We start from the raw sequence: 27,520 nt of genomic DNA, 5'->3' as shown, positions 1-27,520 counted from the left end.
TCTCTTATGAAGACAGGCTGAGAGAGTTGTGCTTGTTCAGCCAGGAGAAGACAAGGCTCTTGAGAGGCCTTAGAGCAGCCTTTGAGTACCTAAAGGGGTCCTACAAGAAATTTGAAGAGGAGACTTTTACAAGGTCATGTAGTGGTAGGACAAAAGGGAATGTCTTTAGACTGAAAACAGGCAGATTCAGATAATATAATCAGGAAGAAATTATTTACTATGAGTGTGGTGAGGTATTGGAACAGGTTGCCCAGGGAAGATGTGGCTGCCTCATCTCTGGAAGTGTTCAAGGCCAGGTTGGATAGGGCTGTGAGCAATCTGGTCTAGTGGACGGTGTCCCTGCCCATGGCGGGGGTTTGGAATTACATGATCTTTAAGGTCCCTTCCAACCCAAACCATTCTGTGATTCTATGATTCTATGAAGAGAACTAAGAACTTACTGTCTCTGCAAGAAAAGGAGTTGTGAACAGGTAAATAAAAGACCATCACTAACATTTTACTAAATGTAAACAGGAGTAGAGAACACCAAAAAGAGTCTCTGTGTAAGATGAAGCTTTAAAGTTTATTTTCGCTTCTCCTTCTCATATTGTTACTGCACAATACCAACAAGGTGGTGGCCTTGGGCACTAAGAAAGAAAAAGGAAACTTGGATTAAGAACAGAACAATTGAGAGAAATTATTAAATTAACATGAAATTTCCTCATTATTCCATTCCAGACTTCACTGAAATTGAATAGCTGCGTTTCCTCCCTGTAGCATGCATACCTTCAGCCACAGGGATCATGAAAGAGAACAATAGTCTTTGATAGTAAAAACATGATTTATATATTTGGCATTTTCAAAGAATTAATTCTGTTCCTTCTCATGTCTCCTTTGATGATACTCAGTTTCGTTACTAGAAGGAACATGTTATCATTAGAATAAAACATGCTCTGTTTCAAGCACATTCATCCAAAAAGGGCTGGAATTCTTGGAGCTCTTGTGTTTTTATACTCCACAAGCTAGAAGGAGTTTACAACTGGGAGACACAAAACAAATAAAACAAATGTGTAGGCTGTGCTCGGTTTATACTAAATGCCAAAGTACCTTTACACAGTCATGCACAGAGCTGCCAGCCTGACAAAAAGAAATCAGCTGCTTATTATATAATGGAAGTTAAACTGGCACTGTATCATTCAACTATGCAAAGACTTCTATTGATTTTGCAAGCCTTTTTACACTGGGAACATTTTAAGGCAGAACAGATCAAGTGCCCCCTGATTACACCCAGAATGTGCACAAAGACATAAACATGTCATTTATCTAAAAGAGAAAGGTAAAAAAGAAAGGACAGAGTTCATTAGATAACCATAATCCATTAATATGTCACTATTTTACAAATTGCCAGCTTTCTGAGCAACAGCTACAGCCAGAGGCTGCACTGACACCCAGCTGAAGACCAGCCACTTTACTATATTTGCTGCTCTTTACTAAACTGTCACTAAAAACTTACTCCTAGTTAACACATGCAAGCACAAAGATCCCAGTGAACTTCCTTCAGAGAGAATGTGCCTTACCGTGCTTCTGAATGACAGCTCTGGTCTAGGATTCAAGTTTTTCTTGTGAGCAGAAATGTTTGTGAAGCTGCCATAAAAACTGGTTTGCTAAAAATGTGTCAATTTGCTGAAGCTTCCTGTTGTGTCTGTGAAAAGCACCTGGAAGGGGAACTGAACAGCAGACATCACTTTTATATAACAAAACTAGATGGATCCATTTTGGAGGAGCTGTGTGCATATATGACATGTTCACACTGAACATGGAGGTTGATGGTGCCAGCCCCTAAAAATAACAGCTGGATATATTTGTTTTCATCAGAAATCACAACCCTGTCTTCCCTGTTGTTCAGTGCATTGATCTGGCACCCCTCTCCCTCCTCCAGAAGAGACAGGAGCAGTGGTACCCTGAGATACCTCATTTTAGTAGAATTAGGGGGGATAAAGTGGATGTTTGCATCTACTGCAAGCACACATTTTAAACAATATTCCTGCCCCTCAGCAGGCAGTTATCATGTTTTGGCAGCAGGAAGGAATCTGTGGTTTTTCTTGAATGTTGCTCTTCTTTATTTAAACTACCAGAAATAAAGCAAAAATGACAGAATGCTCTGTCTATAAATAATCATTCCGGTGTACAGTTATATTAGGAGGTAACTCAGATGGCATGATAACGCCTAACAGGCTAATCTTAGACCTGTAATGCCATAAAATGAAAATAACCAGGCTAAGAATAACTGACCTAGAGGAGTCAGCCTGTTAAAGAGATCCACAGAACTGGATCTCTTTAGATTTTCATGTGTTTAACAATAACATCTGGCCATTAGTTTCTCTACAGTATTTTGGATTGTACCTACCATACAAGAAAACCCACCCACAACAGTAGCTAGGAAAGGTTAGAATGAAGTTATACCTGAAAACTTCCCCATCATCTATACCAAAACCTGCAATTAATACGTGTATACACATATCTTTGCAGGCTATCTATTCTGCTTTTGCTTTCTCTGTAGACTGTGCAGAAGAGAGGGGGTAGGCAGTTGGTAGAGAAATAAGAGGTCTGATGAAAGCTCTGGTAGTAGGAAGAGTTACAAGTGTTCCTCAATGCAAACCTCAATGAATTCTATACATAGTTCCACAGGAGGGAAGACTGGCTGAGACTGTGCATTTGAGTACATTGGAAACCCATACGCGTTATAGAGCTGAACAACTAAAATAAGAGAGGAGAAACAGCGTCCCAGTGCCAGCACTACTGAACACTATTAAATGCACTGCTCAATAGTTATCAGGACAGACAGTGAAAGAGGTTTTGAAATTATGTTCTGCATTCTTTTTTATTTACTTTCTAGCTTTTGTAGCTTGCTATTCTTGTCGATCTTGTACTTCAAAATTCTTATTCCAGGCTTTTCTTACAATATAGATATATCTTCTAATACAAAGTAAGACTGTCAGGTAATCTTATGGCTCCTGAAGCTGGGACTTAAAGAAAGAAAAAGTAATTAGAGGACACATGAAGTTGGTAAAATTGGTCTGTATTCATGTCTTCTCAGTAACGTAAAACGAAAAAATAACCCAGCTTAATTCCATTTTACCACGAGTGAATTCATAACCAATGTCTTGTCCAGCATACACCACTGAGCAGAGGCTCTACTCAAAATCAGTGCGATTTTAGCTACACGCAGGTCTGTGTTGCATGTCTCTTCTCATTGTATTGTTAAGGCTAAGGCCTTTCTCTTCTTGTAACAATTAATTCAAACCCTTCAGCTGCTTCTATGAAGGACTTTCTACCTAGGCTTTCCAATAGGCATTGAAAAAGCCTCTCTGGCTGTTATCCTGAACTTTCCGAAACTTAATTTTTTTCATTACTCTGAAGAGAATCGCACAGCAAAAGCTCAGCATATCTGTTCTCGCTCTCTCTGAAAAGTTAATGCCCGAGATACCACATATGCCACATCTTGCTTTCTCTAAGAAGCTTACATTACCTGATTCAGATATGTAAATATGTGAAGTTTTTCATGAACAGCAAAGCAAACCTTGAAATGAATTGGCTTTCTGCAATCTCCCCACAGGAGCGGTTAAGCAAATGAAAGTTTCTTTTGAGCAGAAAAAAACAGGACAGCGAACACCAAAAAAAATTTCTCTGAGGCAATATAAAGGCATGTGTACAAACACGTATACACGGTCATTCGGCCACGCAATAGATACAACAGATGAGACAAATTTTGTACCTCAGTGTTTACTGAGGGAAGATAGCTCACGAGGACCTGTCAACCCATGTACAACATGATGTGTATAGCATTGATTCTGTCATTTGTATTCAAGTAACACAGCTCGAATTTCCTGACCGATGCAGAGAAAAAATAGTGCGACTACATTCACTTACTACATCTGTGAAATTGCAGGTGTTTTGCAAGCATGTAGGCAGATGGATTCAATCAAATTAATCATTCTGCATCATTATATTCCCTTTAGAACATTTTTGCTCTACAGGTTCCTGAGCCTGACAGGTATCACAGGTATCACGCCTGTGTTTCACAGAAGGCGTAGCTGATGTAGGCAGGATTGCATAACTTGCTCAGGTCACCTGTCAGCTTGGTGACAAGCCAAAGCTTTAAGCTCAAGATCTCCTTGAACTCTTGATTTTTCAATGCAACAGCTTTGCGCAGGAAGCAGAGGATGCCTTATCCAATAAAAGCCAAGGTGGAATTTAGGCAAGCCAGATCAAGGCTCTATGTCAAAATATGGCCAGCAAAGCAAACACAGCAACATTACCCTTTCGGAAAATAGCATAATAAAATAAATTATACCAAGTTAATGAACTTGGAATTACTCCTTAAAGTCCCATATCTATAGATACCACAGCTGGGTAGGTTCTCTCTCCTTCACAAAACTAACATCTATTTGAGTAATGTAGCCCTGCGTTAGTTATTTATTGGCTACATTTTAATGAGCATTCTTCCACGGACTGTGCACATCAAATGCTTCTTTTCCAGAATTTACAGTTTATTACCTGTACTGTTGTAAGATAAGAGGCCAACTGAATGCTAGGATCCACTGTAGCATTGCACACACATGGGAGTTGAGACTTTTGGAGTAAAGTAAAAGCAACAACATAGTTAAACAGCAATTCCAGATCTAATTTTTAAATTGAGATGCTAAAACAATGATGGTATCAAATAAGCATACATCAATGTCATAATCTTAAACAAAGATGTATAGCACTTACTGCTGCATTTTAGAGCAGCAATATCATATGGGAGAATCTAGTTCATTCTTCCCAAGATAGCCGAAACTGCTCTCTGCAGTAAGGTGTAGGTGCCTGCAAATTACACAGCTTCTTGAGTCAGTGCGGATCTCAATTGCTCCATTCATAATTAGGATTTTGACTGGTACCTATCCAGATCATCTCATTCATAGTATGATTTACAAGCAGGGAGAGAGACAGACAGGCAAAGCAGTGATTGAGGGAATACAGAAGAACTGTTTCACATGACAAAAGTATGTTCTATGCCTGCTATTTTCAGAAATTCCTCAGTTTGCTTTTCAAGTAAGTATCAATTGGCTATTGAATCGGCCCTCTTTAGGGATGGCTCCAGTCCAGTTTAAAATCAGAGTTGCATAATACATGCCCACTGCATCTGGAAACTAGCAAACCTAAAAATCCATTGAGGGTTTAAGTTGTGTTGCTTGAAAGACTTTAAGAATATCAAGGATGCAGAGTGTAAATGTTGAGGGATCTTTCCTTAAAAGCGGGCAAATTCTTAACCTGAGCAAAAGTCACATTCATGTAGTGAAGATAACTTTAAAGTAAGGACACTGTTGTAAGCAAAACACAATTGACTGATTGTAGCTACTCCAAACACCAGAGCACATCGTCATACCCTGGCTATTCTTTCTCCCCTATATGCAACATAGAGAGATAGTACCTGAAAAGTTACCAGACCCTTGCCTGATCCTGCGAGACTGTGAACTTGAGGGAACTGAAGGCAACCAACACCAGCACAGGGCTCTGTGGTTTCATGTGACATGAATTAATCTGCAGGCTATGTATAATGTCAACTACTTGCAGTCTAGTTGTGTATTTTAAAGGCCAACTGAGGAATATTTTGTGCTCTGCAGAATATATATTTAAATGTATTTTACCTGGATAACATTTTTGACTAAGGTATTTTGGGTTTGTTTTTTTTGTGTGTGTGTTTTTGTTTTAAGTCTAAATCCTGCTCCCCCCCCCCCCTTCTACTTGGCACTGCAGTGGAAATCCTGTGTGTTATATGGGTCTAATGTAATAGCAGACAAAAATCAACTGTTACACGATATTCTTTCTTCAGTGAAGAAAAGCAGAGCTGCAAACTTATTGAAAATTACCTCACTTTTTCTGTTTCAAACGTTTCGAATGAGAAAACTGCTGTTACTCAAGCAACATTAGCTGTCAGATACAAGGTAGCAAAATGAGCTAAACCCCCAGATTTTCAGTTCTGTACAGCTAACTTGACAAGTATTAAAACCAAGCAAATAATCAAAAAAACAACAGGAAGGAAAGGAAGCAGTCAGTGTTATCTCTTTGACCAGTACAAAAGCACTGGACACCTGCGGAGCTGCTCAGAGAAATGAAAGAAAAACAGTTATTCTTGAACCAGATGCTGACACTGAGAATGGCTTTGCAGAACTGTAACACTTTCAAAGAAACTTCTGTGTTTACCCACTGTCTTTTCCAAAAGCTTCCTTGTTCATATTTGTAAACAAGTCTTGCACCTGATTTCTGTCACTGACAAGTAACTGTAACTGGTGATAAACGTCTTCTAAGAAGTCAGAGGAAGAGTAATTCTTTGAGCTCCAAAAACCAATCCAACAGTCTTATATAGAATGAGAAAAACTGCCAATCTTAAACATTACCAGTTGGAAGGCTCCATTCCCCTTAGGCAGTCTCATGATTTTTACCTGCACAGAATAGCTTTTCAATCTCTCATTCCCTCCTTCAGTCTCTAATCATGTTGAGGTAGCCTTTCTATGTTGAAAAACACTAGTCATGAGGTTAAGATACATCTATCATTTGTAGCAGGAAAGATATTACCATTTGACACAATCTCACAGAATTTATTTTCGTATCTGAAAATAGAAGTCTGCTTTAAAATTGTGTGTAAGAAAGAAACACAAGTAAAAACGCAAGTTCTTTGTCTATAAAACAGGCAAAGAAATAGTTCTTTTTTTTAAAAAAAAAGCATGGGTTCAACAGGTGTACCAGAACAGGCAATACGTGAAGAGAACTGTGGCCTACACACATAATTAATCTTAGAAAATGAGAAACACTGCCAACTTGAAAAAGAAAAAAAAAGAAAAAGAAGAAAAAAATAAAATGAAAAAGAAAGAAAAAGGAAAAGCAAGGTAAACCAAGTCTAAAGTACAGATAAACAATTCACCCTGCATTCTACATAAAGGTCCTTTATAAACCCAATGTTATGAAAAACAAATTCAGAAACATAGGATTAAAAACATATCAAACAGATACCACTGTGCCACAAAAGACAGAGTTTCAGTCCAATAAAAACAGAACTGGAATTCACAGAATTTAAGAGAGAATGAACAAAAGTTATTTGAAATTTTGACTTTTTTTAGCTTAAAATGACATTTTATCAGAATGGCAACAATTCTTCCAACTTTATTGATTCTCCATACATCATTTGCAAGTCAAACACAGCTAGCAAAGAAACTCAAAATTACAAGGGTAGCTTCTAATACGTGAGAATATGTCCAGTGTTCTTTCACAGCAGCTTTGAATTATCTTCATTAAAAAACAAATCCAATTTAACATCTCAGAGAGTCTTTACATACACTGTCATTGCTAGGTTCACAAACATTTTTTAAGTTACAAAATAATCCATGCATATTAACGACATTTTAAAGCAACACCATAATGAAAAAAAGAAAGGGATTAGTATTAAATTCCCTTTGTATGCAAACTGGAGAAAAGGGAACTGACAGAAAGACCAAACACTGTTTACAACTGGTATATGACCAGAACTGCCTTATGAGGGGCTCTAACTGCAGCCTCCTGATAAGGTCTGTTTGAGGAAGCCTCTCTCTGTGAACAAGCCTGTGCCATGAGCCCCATTTTGCAACCACGCAACAAAACAAACAAGGAATCCCAAACTAGATTTCAGTTGTAAGCGTTTTGCTCTGGCTGGAAAGCAGCAGGCTGAAGGAGACAAATTCCCTGCATAAGCAGCAGCTGCTACCATACTACCATAATTATCTAGCAACTTACCTAAACCCCACAAAAATAAACTCACTTCTTTAAAGGAAGGGTGTTTTCTTGTTGGGCTAGGCTGTATTTTCCTGGTCAGCCACTGAAGTCTGAAGTACCGAGCTGTCTCTTACCTGAGCTGATCATACTGTGCATTCTTTGCTGAGCCAAGAGCTGTTCGCGTCCAGAAACCCCATCTGAGGAAAAACACGATTCACTCTCATAAATTGTCTGCAGCATATTCCAACTGGTCTGTGCTTCAGCTACACAAGAGATTCATCACTGCACTTGAACATGGGTGTCAGGCACGACCCTCTGCAGTTCTACCTCCTCCAGCGAGGCTTGTAAGATAATACGCTTCAGCAACAAGCAATGTTTAAGCATTTGCACAAGTATCTATCGGGAGGGGAAAAACCCCCAAATGCACTCCCAGCAGCCCCCGCCGGCTGGAAGGGGACTGTGAGCACACGGGGGTCTGCGTGCCGCCGAGTTTGAGCAGTTGCGTTCAGGCAGCCAGCGGCAGGTGGAAGAAGAAATGAAGCAATATCTCTGCTCTTCAGGTTTTCTGGTGGGGTGGGGGGACCACAGCCTCCTACAAACCATCAAACCGAGTGAGCCACCTTAGCAGGGACAGGGAGCCCCCGAGGGCTGAGTCGGATTTACCGCAGCCCGGACCAGCGTTGCCGTCCCCATACCCCTCTCCTCTCCCTGGCCGGCTCTCCCTCAGCTGGGCAAAGTTGGCGGGAGCAGCAGCGATAACTCATTTGCATTTGAATCGACACCCGCGTGGCCCAGCGGCGGCAGAAATAGAACAATGGCCGGCCTGAGCCAAAAATAGGTCAAGCATGGCCGAGTGATTGGAGCCTGCATTAATGCGTTTAAAAATACCACAGCAAACACAGCTGTCCAGTCGCTGTCTTTCAAACCGCTCCGCCGCTCGGCCTCGAGTGTGATTAACCCCTTCTCCCTGCCCAGCCCGTTTCGGTGGGGAGACGCCAGGGAGGGAGGAAGGGAAGGCAGGGAGCAGGACAGAAACACCCCTCCCCCGGGACTCTCTCCCTCCACCTCCGGAGCGTATTTTGTGAACAATGAGCAAAATGCCACGGCCTCTGTATCAGTCCTAAAATACCCCGGGAGGTTTTGCTGGCTATGTGGTCTGTGCCTCGCCCACATGCAGCCATCCTGCTGTTCTATTTTTGCTGCCCGTTTCTCTGGCTACGCCACAGTTGGCTTTGGCGCGGGAGCCAGGCTGCTGCCTGCTCCCCTGGGACCTGCGGCTGCCTCGCCTCGGCAGAAGCAATCGCTGGGGTTCATGGAGGAGCAGAATGTGGGGGCAGATGCTAATGAGGGACCGGGTTTTGTGCGCGTAGTTATAAGGCGCCTTTCCGTATTTAGCAGGGTTGATACAATGCTTATAGTAAGTCACCCATTGCGGCACAGCATGCTAGACACGCTGACCGACTATGCACTGTTTGGTTGACTTGCTAAAATTCGGAGAGAGGCTGAGCAGCTCATGCTTATTTTTGGAAGCATTAGGCAATTTGTGTGGCGTCTCTCAGTTTTACAAGACAATGTGGTTTCAGAAGAGCAGTGTTTGACAGTGCATCAGCACGATGCTCCTCTGCATCCCGGCAGGTTTTTGTGAAGTTTATTTTTCATACTGATATTTCAGACATTGTGTGTCTTGTTTGCCGATTAAAATACCTACCACTGAGTTAGTTTCATTTCACTATTACAGATAGCACTTTACTTCTCTGGGTCCTACTCTGCCTTTGGTAACACAGGTGACCAAAGCCTGTCACTACCTACATATACGATACAACAGCCTGACCACTTGCCTGCCAAAATTCTGTCTCCTTCTATGCCCCTGCTCTAGGGGAGCAACGACAGACACTGGGACACTGATTCCTCACTGTAATCAAGAAACCAACAGAGGTGGCATCTCAGAGCTTTCTAGACATCCACCAAATTCTCAACTATCTCCAGCATTTTTTGCTCCTGAAGGCACAAGAATCTGACCGATACTTGAGGCCTGGTTCTGCCCTTTGCAAAAGGATTGTCTGTCTGCTCTTCAACTAACCCAGTAGATCATAGCCAAGGGCAATAGTTTTTGTTTCAAACTTATCTTGATAGTGTTACTGAAGAAAAGATTCGCAATAACAAAGCACTGTGATGTCAGAAAACTCGATGGCACCTGTGAGCTCTGTGGCTCAAGTCTCCTCCATCATCCCAAACCTTTGCTTCTTTCATGTGCCGAATGACCTGGCTCTGCTCAGTTAGGATCTGTCCCCCAGAGATGCTGTCCTACCACAGAAGCTGACAAAGGGGTTTTCCCTACAAGATCTTCAAGTTAGCACATACTGCTGCTCAACACACCTCTGTCCTTGCTTTCCCTCTTCCCCCTCCCCCATTTTCCCCAGGAACACTCCTCCCAGGGAAGCAGCAAAGCTGTGCAGGCAGCATACACCCAGTTCTGCCAAGGGCAAGAACAGGGGCACAGTTGGCAGCACAGCAACTGGCAGGATGTTACAGTGCAAGACCAGGATGAGCATCACACATACCATCACATATTGACAGCTAACAATTTGGTATCATTCACATTTGCGAATTAAAGTACCCAAGTGTTTTGTGGGAAATACATGGTACTTTCACAGTACAGAGCAGAAGATGTTTAACACAAGTGCAAGGGGGATCACCAACAGAAACAGTTATCTTCTTTAATGCAGAAAAAGCTTTTAATAGACTCAAGTAAATAAATAAAAAAAAAAGTGGAATTGCTTATGCCCTTGAGCCAACCAGAACATGACCCTGTTTAGTGATTCACTGCCTCAAAATAATCATATCACAAGGAAACACTGAAGGAATAAGTTAGAAACGGGTCAGAACATGGAAAATGGTGGAGTGTGGGATCCTGGTATCGGGTACCCATTCGTGTTTATAACGTGTTTATATATGCATCTGCATTTCTAAAGATAGCATTCACAGCTCTAGCTGACTTCAAATAGTTCCGTAGCTAAATAAAAGCAAACTAATATTTAAGAGTAGACAATGTACATTCAGATATTTAGCTGCAAGCATTATTAATTTTGGCGTATGTATTATAAGCTGACAGGCTTATAAACTATCTCATGTTAGCTAATTCACAGACCATAGTAACTACAGCATTGTACTCTATATTTTAGATCGTATATAAAAATTATATCAAAATATTTTACTTATGAAGTCAGTCCTCCCAAAAGTAGGGCTTTTACAGCCTGAATTCTTCTGACTTGCTTCGATGCATTATGGGCCTGCTTTGGTATGCGCTTAGCTTTAAAACGTGTGTACATCCATCTCTTTTCAGCATAATATTTAAGCACATGCTCAAATTCTATTGATCGCAATAGAATTTAAGCACATAGTTAAACACTTTGCTGAGTCAGCCCAGCTTTTAACTGCATGATCACATGAGTTTAAATAGCTTCTTCAGAGTCCACAGGGGAAGGATAAAGGGTTCATGCCTGAAGAAAATCTGTTTTTTATTTTCAAAGCTATGGATGTTATAAGGTGACATTTTCATACAGGAACATGAGGGGTTTTGTTCTGTTTTTTTTCAAATGCATTTCCTAAACTTGGAGAACTTTAATGATACTGGAGGTAAGAGTAAACTGTTGAAATGATTTATTACTGCTGAGGTGACTCTAAATGCAATCAGCAACTTTATAGAAAACGTAAGGCATGTTAAGTAGCACTAAGATCTCATTACAGGTGTTTCACAAAAGAAAATCTTATTTTCTTTCTGAGTTAAAAACAAATAAATATAAGGAAATTAAATCTGGAAACCACATTAAGACTGAGAAATTAAGCACTCAGAAAGAGCTAAAATTTCTACTGCATTATTAACTCTGCAACATTATAATTAAGTAGCATTTTTACCTTCTTACTTTCCTTTTTAAGTAAAAACAGTATATTACTGGTTGTTTTTAGCATATCCCATTTCTCTCTCATATTATTCTGGAGCATAGCATTCATAACAGTTTCAACTTCTGCAGTTTTCTTACTTGTAAATGAATTCTTACATAGATTTTTCTACCATATAGCTCAATTGTATCATAGAACTATTACATATAAAAATAAAGAGATGTTCTCTAGCTTCTAGTTGTAAGCCTAAACAACTATAGCACAGTCTTACCAGTGTTCCATTCTACATTCTTTCAAACCCTTTTTCATTTTGCAAGTGAAAACAGCAAGTAATAACACGCACAAATATCAAACCATTCATAAACAAGTGGGAGCTAAATTAAGGTAACATGGGTTTTATTAAATATGGCCTATTTCAGTTCTGAAGGTTTGAGTTCTGATCTTTGCAGCCTAAAGAGCTCCTACTTTTTTTTTATTTTTATTTTTTTTATATCCAATCACAGGATTAAAAAAGAAGAAGAAAAAAATTAACTATTGTATAGAGCAGATGTTTCCGGGGCCACAGTTCATTAGATACTATTAGTACCATGTGAAACCCAAACACGCAGCATAAATTACTACAGTTTACACTAGAGGATTAACTAGGTTAACAAACCGAGGACAACTACTTCCACAGAGAAGCAGATGGTTTGGGAGAAGAAAGAAATTAGGGGAGATGCTCAAGTGGTGTGGTTCTGCTCCCTCCTGGAAATAAGGGACTATATTCCAAGCCTCTGGGGGAGTTAAAATGTATCACTTAATCCACATCCTCGAGTTGGAAAGATGCAGTAAGGGAATGTCTCTGATCCCTTTTCTGTGTAGCAAGCCTTTGGCACTGCCTGTGCAGGAATACATATTGCTTTTTCTTTGCAGCACTGTGAAACCACATGATGGGCATTTTTCAAGTGAGAGAAGACTGCAATTCTAAATGTGTTTAAGCTCAATTCAAGCTTCAAAGGCATTTTCTGGGACAAAGAAAGGCATATCTGCAGCTTTAGGGGATTTCCTGACAAACTATAGGAGAATAAAACTTCACAAAGTTTTGAGGATAAGGAGTGCTACACTAGATAAATGTATGGGTCTCTACCATCTCTCATGTAACAATATAGAGAGCCTCACATCTTTCTCATGCAAATTATCTCAGGGCTTTTGGAACTAGCTGATGACTTATCAGGTCTTTCTCCTCTTAAAATATGCCTTTCTGCTCACAAAATACATCTAGTAGAAATTAAATCCCAGATTCAGGACAGCACCTCAGTTGCACGTACTTGATTATATGCATGAGGCTTAAGTTAAGCATATGCTTAAAGGCTTTATAAATTCAAAGGTATTTTCCTGAATCACAAAGCTCAAATAATGAAACAAAACAAAACAAAACAACCCAACCCCAAACACACAGAGCTATCAAATAAATAAATGCATAATATTTAGGTTAGGCAATACTTCAATTATTATGCTGACACAGTTACTTATCATGTTGGAACAAAAATCTACATATTTTGCAGCAAGGCTGAGGTAAATCGCATACAAATAACATAAGCCACATAGCCAAAAGGAACATCAGATATTGACAAATAAATGCTTCTGACCAGCAAAGCATTTGCTTCTTTTATGCAATTAATGAGGCAAGTCGAGATATAAGCAATATGAGATTTACTGGGTCTTCCATGGTTATGCCCAGCTTTCTCAGAGAGACATTATTAGTGAATACATGCACTGCCTGCCATGTCTAGATCCACCAGTCACACCTGAATGGACATACATGAAGGAACCATAAGAGCATATAACCTGTGAGAGCTTGCAATATATTACCTGTGACAGCTTGCAATACGTTCAGCATAATTCAGGCATTTCAAGCCCTCTGCACATTTACTAAGCAGATATCCTGTACTTCCATGCAATGTTTTCGCAGGATTTCCTGATGCTGGGCAATCAGACAGATCAGATTGACAGACCTGGACACTAAGAGTTCCCAGAGGACAGACTACTACATCCCTATGGCTAGAGAACCAAGAGGAGCACCATCTCTAGTTTATAATATATGCCTGGTAAGTGCTTTTTTGGATTTAAGCCAAGAAACGTAGGCCAAACTTGCTGTCTGGACAACTGCACTGTGAAAACCAATGGCTATGCAAAGGATTTAGGATCACAGCAGAAGACATTCAACTAAATATGAGCTCCTAGGATTACACTGAGACCAAAAAAGCTAATAAAATCCTTGGATATAGAAACAAGGTTATATTGAGTAACATCAGTGAGGTGATATGCAAATACCAAAGAGAATATTCTTGGGCTACTGTAACTTCTTCCAGTATACATACCTGAAAAGGAATGCTGAAAAACTGAAGATGGATCTACATACGCCACAAGCATAAAACAGGTTTGGAAAACCATTGGAAACTGGCAACTCAAAGACCTGAGAAAATAAGTTTACTGACCAAGCCCAGGGATAGCTGGGCACTCTATATATATACACAGGGCAAGATGTCCAATGGTATAGTAATATGGTCTTTATTTTAAGAAGCAAGGCTTTAAGAAAAATCCATCAATTAGCAAAATTCAAGCCAGAAGTGGCCACATGTTTTAAATCTTTTTATGTTAACACTTTTTAATCACTGCAGCAATTTATCAATGAGCTTTACATAAATAGTGGCCATGTCTCTGGAAAGAAACCTCTGACACTTCCACAAAGCAAACGTCAGGCAGGTTTTGTTGTACAACTCCAAGCCAGACAGGTCAGACCTGGTGATCGTAGGGGTATGCCCAAAGCTACCAAGAACTAGTAAGAATTATTGCCTTATAGAAGGTAATAAGAACTAAATAATTATTTTTTCATCAGAAATAGTTTTCTTCTTTTAAGTCACCCTCTCCTAAAAAGCAAAGGTGTGGGTTTGTTGTGGGGTTTTTATTATCCAAAATATGTTTATTTTCCTATACGATTTGATAATTTTTACAAGAGTAGCACAATGGAATGCACTGTAGACATCTTGAGAAAAAAGCCTGTGTGGAAAAAAAAAGCAAACCATAAAGTATTTGCTTTGGTTTGCTATTCAAAGCTGCCCTTTTAAGTTAAATAATTAGATGGCAAAAGTAGGGTCTTTCTAAATCCAGGCCTGGATTCGTGAAGGGTTGAAGTGGCTCTACATAACATGCTACAACCACACTATAAAGCTATAGTAGATTTATAGTAGATGGATACCCAAGAAGACTGGAACAAAATTGCTCAAATTTTGAAGCAAGTAAGACATTTACTTAAATATCAAACAAAATACATAGTTAGAGAACTGCCACCAGAAGCCACTGGAAGCTTGGCCAAGATCAGAACGTTTTACATAAAGCACTAAAAAGGGCCTTCTTTAATGTGTGGGCCGAGGACAAGACCTGGCTGCATGCTGGGCCCTGGGCACACAACAGTTTCTCTCCCTGTGCTGCCTGCTGGGCTCCCCCTCTTCCTCCAGCTCCTCTACCTCTCACTGGTGGACGTTCAAGCACATAGAGAAACAGTGTTACATACACAAACATGCTTCTGAGAGCAGTAACAAATTGACGGCTAGTCAATGTGCTATGTCCTTTCCAATGTGCTATGAAAAGGTCACATCTCATGCTGGTCAATAACATTGTTATGAAACCACACAAAACTCTCCCTGTTATCTGGACCAGGATGGCAGCAAAGTTCAGTCCCAGTCTTCTACTGGTCTGTTTTTTTCAAAGTGTTTCAGTGGACCCATATCCAGTTTTCATCTATCTTTCATCTTCATCTTGAACTCTGGTAAGGAACAGACCTAAAAACTAAAATGTTATCAGTACACAAGCTAGGGAGCTCTTCTTACTGTGCCAGTGAATTTGGGGCAGTATTAAAAGGATGAAGTAGTGACTTCAGTGGGTGAACTGCAATTATTTTGCCTAACTTCAGTAGAACCGGGATTTCTCCCATGGAGCAACATGATCTTAATTGTCCTCATGGAAGTAACAAATCTATAGACTCCAGAAGAGGGGAAAAAAAAAAAATAAAAACAATCAAACCAAAATCAAAATACAATTGAAAGCAAGGTTTCATAATTTTGAAAAGAAAATCACAACACATTTCAACTAAATATAACCTCTCCCTTTAGCTAAATACACCACCTTGAAAATCTTAATGCAGCTACTTACTGTACCTTCACAATACATTATGATACAAAAAAGACACTAACAGAAAGAACTGGGGTGCTGGAGCAGGTCCAGAAAAGGGCAACAAAGCTTGTGAAGGGTCTGGAGCACAAGTCGAATGAGGAATGGCTGAAGGAACTGGGGTTGTGTTCCCTTCTAGAGAAGAGAAGGCTCGGGGGGACCTTATTGCTCTCTACAACTACCTGAAAGGAGATTGTAGTGAGGTGGGGATTGGTCTCTTCTCCCAAGCAACAAATGACAGGACAAGAGGAAATGGCCTCAAGCTGTGCCAGAGGAGGTTTAGATTGGATATTAGGAAAAATTTCTTCACAGGAGGGTGCTCAGGCATTGGAACAGGCTGCCCAGGGCAGTGGTGGAGTCATCATGCCTGGAAGTGTTCAAAACCTGTGTAGATGAGCCCCTCAGTGACATGGTTTAGTGGTAGTCTTGGCAGTCCTGGGTAATGGTTGGACTTGATGATCTTAAAGGTTTTTTCCAACCTAGTTGATTCTATGATACTACCATAATGTGTCACAAACTTAATTTTTGTAAATACTGGATTCAACTGGAACATACATTGAATCCATGTTCAGACAACACTAATCAGGTATATTTATATTTTGCAAAAGTCTGGGAAGCGAAGGCTTTTGTATTCATAGAATCATAGAATGGTGTGGGTTGGAAGGAACCTTAAAGATCATCTAGCTCCAATCCCCCTGCCATGGGCAAGGAAACCATTACTTCAAGCCGAAGAGCTGCAGGAAAAGGGCAGTACAAAAATGAATTAAATGAAAAGTAAATTGAAAATGCTGGAATCCCAGTGCCACAAGCAGAGATGACAGACTATTTTAGATGAGCTTAAACTTCTGAGTGGTCAAAATGTAGGATCAAACTTGGGATCAGGGCCTGTTCTAAAAATAACATAGTTCAATGGCAGTCATCTAAGCACTTCATAATCTGTCGACTGGTAGTCGAGAAAACAGGATGTCAGGATATGTGATAAAGGCAGGAAAACAAAACCCTCTAGTCAACAAATCAGAGGTTCTACACCATCACAAGTTAGGTCTCACATAAATCATCTGTCATGGATGGACTGGCCAGTGTATGTTGTGACTCACTTCCAGCCCCTTCCCCTGCTTGTTAAAGCAGTTGCCAATTAAATAAACTGCTAAGAACATTTCCCGGAGGTCTGGAATACATTCTTTCATTTTACATCTGACATTAGTGCAATTCAAGTGTTTGCATTAGTCCATGAAAAATGGAGTTCATTTTCAGTGGCTAACAAAATAATGCTGTACACAGGCAAAGTGGCTGTTTTGGCTAAGAGTAAACAGCAACAAAACTGGAGTGTACAAGGTAGCAGATATCACCCATGGACTGTGTCCACAGGAATGAATAAATAAATCACAACTTAGATTACCTTAAACCTTAATTGTATTCTCCATCTCCTCTCCTTACCTCTGCCAGAATTCCAGCAAAAATGAAAAGCTAAAAAGATGGAGGCAGAAAACTTGAACAACTAAAAATTGCACATATGGTTTGCAAACGGTATATTTGTCATAAGGAAGGTTTATTTGCCATAAGAAAGCTTTCTACATCTTAAAAGATAAAGAAAGGTAACTAAAGCTATGAGTCTGGTTTGTGTTACCTGATAAAGGGGAGCAGCAAAATTGGGCACCACCTGCATTAAAAATAGATGTACTGTAATAACAAGGCTGAAAAAGAACACATAAGTAAATTACCAGTGTGGTGAAACAGGCTATTTTTGGTCAAGCTTATTTTTTTTTCTTTTTAGTTGCCAGTAGGAATGCTTCTAAAAATAGCATCCTCATGCTTTACAATATTAATTTGCTTACCATTAGAAATAAATGTCTTCATTTTCACATACAATTGTGGCAATTTTATATTTAAGGAGTAATTTACTTAGAAGTAACACAGCAGAGCTGGTTTTATCTAGACAACTTCAAAGAAAATGCTACTGTAAGCTACCTAATCACAGCATTCTCTTTCAGTCACTATTTACAGGCATACAAACTGTATTTCTCTTAGCATCTCATGTATACCTGTGTACAAAAATATAAACAGATAAACAAAACAATTTCAGCTACTGGTGTCACTCACCACAGCTGAAATATTAAAGTGCACATACACTGACAGAAACAAAAAATAAAGCTGAAAGCAAGCGTATAGCTTAAAACGTGGTTACTGAGTATTTTATTGACTTGTGGCCTAAATCATTACATTCACTTTTGTTCATTTAGTGTCCTCTCAGATACAGCAAAAAGCCTCTAGCAGTTCAGAGAGGCAGCATGCTATTCTGGGACCCATCAGAAAATGAATGAGTTGAGAAGTTGAGCAACTAACTATATTTGCAAGGGGAAATCTCCAAGGCATACCTACCAACAAGAATTTCAGGCTAGAAATACACTAGGAATATTGCCAACAGAAATATTTCATCAGTCAGTTTTTCACAGCACTATGGTTCCCATCTTGCTTTTTGCCAAGTTATTTAGCACTGCAGACACCAGCAACCAACAAGTTTGGTAACTGCTTTCATTTCTCACACTCTTTTTCTGGCACTCAGCTGTTTTGTGATACTTTGTCTTCTGATCCAAACACCATAAGCTTATCACAGGATGTTAAGGGGTTTGTGTGGACTGTTGCAGTGTGAGGAGAGAAAGAAGGTAGACGGATGGTCAGTAGAGCCTTAACAGCTACATATCCTCTATAGAGTGAGCTGCTGCTATGGACAGCTGGACTGAATGATCATGGTAACTCCTTTAGCCATTTCTTCTCAAATGGCATTGGGAAATACTGTGTTTCTAGGCAGTACGTAAAACCAAGCACAGCCATTTCTCTAGCACAAATGTTCTTATTTAGGAGATGCGTCCTAAATAAAACCATGTATTCTAAACAACACATTTATGGAACATCTAAATCAAAAGAGCAGCAGTCTTGGTGCCACTGCATTGATGATCATTAGGATGATGTTTGCCTGGACGGGGCGCAGGGGCTTCCCTGGCAATACCATGTTAAGGAGTTCCCTGTGTGCTCCCATTCCTCTCCTGTCCTTGGCCAGCATGGCAAGGTTTTACTTGCATTTATTCATTCATTCTAAAGGAAATCAGATCAGCTTCCCAATGCAGCTCAAAAAAGGTTAGGCAACAAAAGCAAGACCCAAATAGCACAAGCAAGAAAAGCAAGAAATTTTTATCGTCGTGAGGTCCTGTCTCATCAAACCATAAACTCAGTGGCAGGAGTTCTGAGAACTCCTGACAGTGCTACACTACCCCAGAACTCTCTTCACTAGTGGCATGACAGGTGATCAAAAGGACCTGCATCTTGAAAGGATGGATAGACCACAGATAATCTATATGGCCAAACATATATAATTAACATAACTGACAACCTAAACTAGCCAACATCACTTAAAAGACATACACAAGTAAACAGTACATGTATTTTAAACAGTAAGGCAGAAAAAAGTCTTCGGAATGCCATAAATGAATGTTTTTTTTAAAAACTCAAGTTTCTAACAGTTTGTAGTCATGACGGTATAGATCTAAATTGCATTAGGTAAATAAACAACTAAGGTGTCCTTTGAAAAGAACAACAATATTCTTCAATTAGTTTCTATACAGTACAAATTGCATTTTCTGATGACACAGAAAATGGAATATTGGTTTAAGTAGCTTCTACAAGACTCTGGCCTGATGCCCTTACTTTTCACAAAATGTCAGCCTAAATTAGGCTACCTTAAGACTTAGACTACCTAACAGACTCTGTTTTCTCCACATCTGTCAATGCTCATGTACAAAACTCCCTCACCAGCATGCAATTTTCCTGTCCTAGAGGAGAGAGCAATCAGAGCATGCCATTTGTGCACTGAGAGGCCAAAGGGACATTTCCAACTCTGCTGGCGTCACAGGAGAGGCAGATAAACAATCCATATCATTTGGCCACCCCAATTGATAAGCTTTAGATTTACTTTTATTGTCTGCACAAGAGAAAAATGATACACAGTAAGGCTTGTTATATGCTATTCTGCTTGACACACAGACTTGAAGAGAACTAATTTTGCCCATCATTACAATTAATAATGCAGTTTTCAAATTTGCATTTTGGAGACAAGATATGATAATATCCTATGCAATCTGAAAAGATGATTGAATCCCTGGCCTCTTGGAAAGTACAATATGAATACATGATTTCACATACAACAGAGCAAACTAGCCTGAGCACGTCTTGTGTCATTTACTGCAGAGCCAATATTCTATTTCTGACTTATATAGATGGCCTGTTCCCATATTTGATAAGGTAACATTCGTCCCTCTACCTGAAGCAGTGTAATTCTTCACTGGCAGAAAGTAAAGATGAAGCATTCTTAATATGGCAGTACAAAGAATGAAGTTTGCATTTCATTCACATACAGAAAGGAAATATTCACTAGATGCATACAAAACTCCAGCTGACTTTATTTTTTGTTGTTGTTTTGTTTTGATCCACGTATTCATCACATATTTCTTAAAAGTGCCCGTGAAGGATGGCTAATGAGCCCTTAGGAAAGGAAAAAACAACAAACAAAACAACCAAGCAACAAAAAAGAAAACAAAAATAAAAGATGGTCTAGTTTGGTTTTGGGGAGCTCAGTATTTAGCAGTCTTGAGCTGAAGTTACCAATCACAGATTTCCAGTGATCAGAGACCCCATAATACTCTGCTTTCCAGGACCCCATCTATCAAACGTGAATAAACAGCAGGTTTTTTCACATTACTATTTAGAGGACAACTGCTTTCAGGGTGCTCAAACATCATGGAAGTGGAGAGCATACACTTTAGGCCAAAATATTTTTTGCCAAACTACTTCTACAGTGAACAGTCAGCTGGGAACTGGCAATCTGTGTCCCTCCACAGGGAACTGGCAATACTAATTACTATGCATGACTGTAAATGCTTTTTAAAGCCTGTATTATTTCTTATCGTTGATTATTGCCAAAATAAAATTGCACGTGATTTCCCCAAACCACAAAAATAGCTGGTTTTTCCTCAAGAGCTAGAGACAAGCACAAAAAGCCTGTGCTTTCTTTCGTATTTCAAAAGCTTTTTGTATTTACCTGTGTTCCCTAAACGTGTCCTTCTCTTGAGAACATTTTATATAGTTCTGTAAACAGAACATTGCCACCTGGCAAAAAACACAGCTAAAGAAAATTTCTTATGTCTTCCTCTAGGTTCCCAGGCTTACAGCTTAAGAGATATTTCCATTCACAAGGAGAAACAAGACAGCTTAGCAACAGTTGTGGCAAGCAGTGTGTCTCAGTCATGCAGACACTAAACCTTTGCTATTAAAGAAATATATTGTCTACTTCAGCTCAAGATAATGCACTGAATAACACCTAATTAAAAACCAAATACATGCCTTTGGGCAAACATTTGTTTCTTTGAATCTGTTGTACATTGACAAATTACTGAGATCAACTGAAGGACTTTTTTTCCCATTCAGCTGACACTGTAGTCGTACACACCTGCTCCCTTTATTTCAGGTCTAGCACAGACCTGGCATGGTCAGTTAATTTTCAGTTTATTTTTGGCATGAGGATGCTTGAACAATGATTGACCATGATAAACTGCCTCTGCTGTAGTCAACATTAAACTAGACAGTCCTCTTCATACCCTTCCCATGGAAACCTCATTTGCAAATCGGGGTAAATATTTCTGTAGGATTTTCCTTTTCAAACTGAGCAGAACAGTCTTTGCATTGTTTTGGGGTCTGTGTTTAAAAATATTGCCCTTTCCTTTGTTTACTACTCCCACCAGAAAGGATAGTGTTTCCAAAGAGAAAATTCATAATGGATGGTCTTTCCTTTTCTGTTAGTCTTTCTTCAGTTATTGCAGACATACAACTATCTGTCCTGCTCTCCTCCTTTAACTCCCATCTTTCATTCACTACTGAAATGTTGACTTCCTCCATGCTTCACTTATTAAAATCTCAGACAAATCACACTTCCGACCTTTTTTTCATGCTAGTCTCTTGTTTGTGAAGAAGTCTACAAATACCTGGCTGTTCTTCTACCAGCTGGCTTAAAACTCTCCTCCTGAGATCAATACAAGGAATTGCACTCCTTTGCTCAGAAAACCACTAACAGGTGGTATGGCTCTCTTCCATATCTGAATAGGTACAGAGATTATAAAACAGCCAAGTTACTTCCATCCAAACTGAAAAAAATATTTGGAAGAGACCTTGTTGTGGTGATCATGAACACAAAGTACCCCCTCCATCAGATAAAAGAAGAGGTTGTGGCTTCGTACTGTAATTGTATTACCATTGCCGTTGCTACTTTCCTGTTTTTCCAGGGGCTTGGAGAACCTCCACACACTCACTAACAGCCTGCTTCTTCAAGAAAAGCTCTTCCACTGACATGCTCCCAGCTAAAAAAAAAAACACCCCACAATCAGTCAAAGTCATGTTTATTCCAAACCTATTAATTCAGGTTTCATTTCACAGGGTTTTAACTTCCATAATCTCTGTTGAATGTTGAACTCAAAAAGAAGATGCAAAGCACTCCTCAAAGAACAGCTCATGTCAAACATTTATCAGTCTCCCATTCTTTTTGTACATAAATAAATGCCTCTCGTTTTTACTGTTTTCTCTCTTGTATTTGCTTTCTATAGCTTCTATAGAGTGCTCCACAATCTCTCCTCCCAGAAGCTTCTGATCACTAATTCTGTTTTAATCTTCTTCTGTCTATATTTATATTTCACAACTTAAGTCTCTTACTCTTTGATCCTTTAATAGACATCATACCCTGCAGTTTCTTTTCTTATTAACAGCCTGAACATTCTTCATCAAACACAACTCAGAACGTGTTCCTTACCACTTGTTTTCATATTGTACTTACAAACTTTCATCTTTCCTCTGTCTGCAGACATGTTGCAGAAATTGTTCTCTCAATTACTGAAATTTTGCCTTTGAGACCACAAATTCAGAGAAAACTTCAAATACAGCCAATTTTCTCGTCTCATTCAATTTTTCTGGAGAAGACAATTATAGAAGTGGTTATAGCATTCAGGAATCATCACACATCATCTTTTAAGTTTTGTTGCTGCTAACATTGTGTCTCTTTACTCCTCATTCATTAAAAGCCAGTGAAAGGGGAGAGACCTCTCCTGTGCTGCCACCTATTCAAATAACACTTGACTTCAACACTTCCATGGAATAAATCAGTGCAATACCAAGGAACAGGCAAGTAAAAGGGGAAGCATCATTTCCTTTGGATTATAAAGACTGATCATGTCAAAACTGATGTAGGAACACTGACAACATACTATGAGGCTTAATATACATCATTTGTAATCATCTCACCAGAGCTAGTTTTACTCTTTGTTATATGGAAAACAGAGAGAGATATAAAGCCCTATTTTTGTCCAACATGAAACAAAGGTAGACTTTTTATTCCATGAGAGAAAACAGAGTTTTCCCACAGTACACAGAAAGGGAGTTGCACCACGAATAGAAAAGGAGGGGGAGCGGGGAGGTGGTTGCAGAACAGGGATAGTTACTATGGAACTTGGAAGCCCGTTAGAAAAACAAACACAGAAAAATGTCAGTTTGGGAAAAACCACACTGTTTATCAGTCTGAGCCTGACCAAGATACAATGACTTAAAAGCATATTTTCAACGTCAGCAAACAGGGTGAGCTTGCAAAGCAAAAGCATACAGTAAAGCTTTGTGAATATGTCTAGGATCTATTTTATATTAAAAAAAAAAAAGATATGTCCAAATCTCTAGTATTTCTTCAGCTCTCTCCTATGCCTGGCTTAAAACATGCTCGAGGCAAGCAAATAAACCTGGCATACAGTAACACTGTTCATTAAGCCAATTCAGTGTTTCTTCTCACTGTTGCCAGGATAGTGTCTGCAAATTCACTACCACCCTTTCACTATTTCTGTCTCTCCCCTCAGTCTGCATCATGCTGTGCAGACCACATATATTTCAATAATGTGCATCCTGCCTTGACAGACCTACGTGCTAAATCTGATGAGGATATACTAAATCCTTAAATTTTCATTTCAAAAGTGTATTTTCATGGGGGGTGGGCACTTTGTATAATTTCCTTTAGGACAACACACAGGGATGATGCTACAGAAATAACTGGAGACTTCCTTTGGAAACACCTTACAGCCTTGTGCTTGCACTCACATATGACCAAATAAAGCTCAAAAAATTTATCAGCTAAGCATATGCAAGACTGGCACCAGTCCCTTATTAGTTAAATATTGCTAAATATCATCAAGCATTATGGCAAACAGTAGGAAGCTCAGGAGATACAACAGTAGCACACAAATTTTAAGAAAAAGCTCATCTGAGTGACTCGGTCTTTTTTAATGATAAAACAAACTCTCTAGAAGTAACAATAACAAACGCGTGTGAGGTCTATCATTCCACCAAGACCTTCAGCCCTGGTGTTTACAGGTGCTTTATACCAAGTAAGCAAAAAATAGCTACAAAATCACTAGGTTATATTAAAAGAAAAGCTTAAAATAACCCGTGTGAGTTAATGTTAGAGGCATGCAATGAACTAGGTTTGGTCACACCTACAACTCATTATTGCCTTCAGCTGAGACCTCCTTTATAAGCTTTACAAATACACTAGTAGAGCTGTTGAGAAGAGCATCACCAGTAAACAAACCTTGCATAAGGCCAGTTGTTTCCTTGTTTTCCATGTTTGATAAATACTAATAAAGATTATGCCAATTTCCACTCCATCCTTAAGAAATTCCTGACACTTTAGTTGTAAAAGTTTTTGGATCACTTCATATTTTCTTATTTATATAAGACTAAGAACAGTAGTCCAGCAAAATCGCCTCCTCGAGATTTCCTCATCTTTCTCGCTTTTATATTAATTACACAGCTAAAGATATGACTTGCTGTCCTAACCTCTTCCTCACAAACATGATCACATCATGTCACAAAAGATGGTGTCACAGCTAAAATTAGAAACAAATCTCAACTGTGATGAGTTTAACACTGAGCTTAACCTTCAGACGTTGAGAAATGCTAAGCACCTTCCAAGAGGTACAGGATTATGGATTCAAGTGTTCTCAGGAGCATACAGATTTTGATAAGACAAAAGTAAAATTAAAAAAAACCTCCAAAACAACCCCCCAGAAAACCCAAAACCAGGACAAAAAATAGTGATAGATTTAGAATAGGTACTGCCGAGTAGAAAGTGGCAGGATTAGTGTTATCCATTTATATATAAAACTTGGGGACTGTTTTCCTAAAGATGAATGTGTTCTTAATTTTTAAAGTTCAATTCAAAATCCAAGCCAGTGGCTGACAGGACTAAACTTACTTCAAATTATATTAAGCCCTACAAGTTTGTGGGCCATTTGACCCACGGTAAAACTGACCACACTACATATCAAAGATAAGCCTTAAATGACCTTATTTACTTCAGCATACCACCTGATTGATGAGATCATTAGCTATTTCTAAATTACCCCCAAGCACAAAAGACAAAAAAGGAGGGGGGGAGGGTTTGGAATAAGAAAACATAACAAAGTCAAAACTACGAAGCTAACAAGACACTTCCTAATTTCTGCTACTTCGCAATTTATTGAGTTACACTTCCCATTCTTTTCTGTTGCCTTTCCACTTTGTCTGCAAGCTTTCCACAGAGGTCTGTAACTAACCCTACTTATAAATTACTCAGTGTGGTCAATACACCAGATTAAAAATTATTAGAATAATTCATGACAATGATGTCATGAATCAAGGAAAACTGGTATGTCACTCAATTTAAATCATTAACAGTATCCACTTTTGTACAAGTTAGCTTGTCTACATCTACTTGGAACTCAGTTCAATTTATTTCTATTTAATTTGGGAAATGTGGCAAAGATACGTGGTTTCATGTAGTACAAAATTTCTTTTGAAAACATATCACATTGATGAATCAATTATGACAGACAACATTTCTGCCATGTGAGATGTACAACATATGTTTTACTTTCTCTCTTCTGAAAAAGCTTGTTTGCTTCAGATTACACTGCATCAAAACCTTTGAAATGTAATTATTACAGACATTCTGACAAAAGGCTGAACATTAGGTATCCAAAGCTCAGGATGTCCAACTTCCAAGAGGGACTGTGAAAGCTGCAAATGTGTATCATACATCTCAATAAAGTGCACAGCTTGAGCTGTTTTTCCTGGTGGAAGCAGTGGGGTTTTCTGCCACTGGCCCGAGTAGCTCTAGAGCCCATCCCTGCACACCATCCAAAAGAGCATGTAGAGAATGCAGCCAAGTGAAATATATATGTATATATAAACACATATATATAATACATATATCTGTCTCAAAGCATGAGGTACAGTAAAAAGATCAGTAGACTTTTTCCTTCTTTTCCTTTACTTTTATGAGACATTTAGGATAACTGTTATCACAGTGAAGAGAAACAAGTGCCTGCAAGTTGGTGCAGTGACCATGCAGATGAAGCATAAAAACTTGAAAAAAACCCAAACTTATTTATCAGAATACGTATTTTATATAGATATGTTCTATGAAATATGTTCTTCAAAGAATCTGGCTCCCAGCTATGGTAAGATCTGAGTTTCATTTAAACTACTAGGCTTCTGGTACCATGGTCAAGAAGCTATCTGAACTCAGAAGTGTTCACTGCCTATGAAGGAAGAACCTGCAGGAGATAAGTTTTGGTGGAGTGCTTTCTATTCCCACTTAAACCAGGCACAGACAAGACCATGTATCAGAGCTTTCCCAAGGCAAAGGTGCAAATTCTTCAGAATCTCCTCACTTAACCTGCAATCTGACTTGAAGGATAAAGACTTCACCTTGCTTCATTCCAATCCATAGGAAATTTCCTGCTGTCATCCACAACTGAGAAGCTCCAAATATAGAGTAACATTTTTTTCAAAGGGAAAATGGACTGACTGGGGGGAGGGAATCATTAAACAGAGAGGGGAAAAAAAGTTATTTACTTTCTTTGAAAGGTTATAAATTAAAATTCCGGTATCACTTAGCAATGAAATGTATTCAACACAAGTGTTTTTTCATTTCTCACCTGCAGATAACAGTTGACAGCACAATTGTTAGTAGAATTACTGCTTCAATAAAAATCTGTATAAGCCTGGTTTTGCCATGTCGTAACATGCAAAAATCCCACAAAAGACTCCATAAGCAAAGTATTCATCTGGGTAGAAAGAGCTGTTTATGTCAGGTATAATCACCTTCTTACTATAAAAAAGTATAACACAAACATGAAGCATAATGTTCCTGTGTTACTTGAAAGAAATATATTCCCAAATATATATTCTTTTCTTAAATTATATTTAGAATCTTCTGTAGTGTCACCTTAAGCAATAAAGAAACATCAACATCTACATCAATGTCTCAGAAAATACTTTTCATTATTTGGCAGGGAACTAGTACATAACTTCTGATTTCAAACTCTGTATCCCAGCTATAACCAGTTGTTTACATAATCTAAAATTAACCTAAGGAGTATATTCTATTCTTCTAAACCAACAGCTTTTCCATTTGGTATAACATGTCTTTACATTTGAAACTATGCTGCTCTACAAGCTCTAAGTTATTTCACGCTGTATTTTTTCTTAGCTTTAATAGCAATGCAATAACAGTCTGATTTTG

The 27,520-nt window shown here is 39.0% G+C and overlaps 1 protein-coding gene across 3 annotated transcripts in view; it reads right to left on the bottom strand.

Annotated features, from left to right (window-relative positions):
* The window catches only part of HDAC9 (histone deacetylase 9), a 385,328-nt gene that overhangs the window by 266,439 nt on the left and 91,369 nt on the right, over positions 1-27,520 (bottom strand). The window contains exons 1-2 of one of the 3 annotated variants that reach the window (XM_057406210.1): positions 8,897-9,055; positions 7,902-7,964 (exon numbers count right to left, since the gene is read on the bottom strand). In XM_057406210.1, the coding sequence (XP_057262193.1) occupies positions 7,902-7,964; positions 8,897-8,948 (115 nt within the window). In that variant the 5' untranslated portion in view covers positions 8,949-9,055. Of the gene's footprint in view, positions 1-7,901; positions 7,965-8,430; positions 8,607-8,896; positions 9,056-27,520 lie in introns of those variants that run through there. The other 2 variants (XM_057406209.1, XM_057406208.1) reach the window with 2 other exon arrangements.

The sequence above is a fragment of the Pezoporus wallicus genome, unplaced genomic scaffold (assembly GCF_028554395.1).
Source record: "Pezoporus wallicus isolate ANWC-B61680 ecotype Strahan unplaced genomic scaffold, APGP_CSIRO_Pwel_v1 contig_5879, whole genome shotgun sequence".
In the NCBI taxonomy this organism is placed as follows: domain Eukaryota; kingdom Metazoa; phylum Chordata; class Aves; order Psittaciformes; family Psittacidae; genus Pezoporus; species Pezoporus wallicus.
Note: the sequence above shows the minus strand (reverse complement) of the source record. Positions and strands in the feature narration are given on the sequence as shown.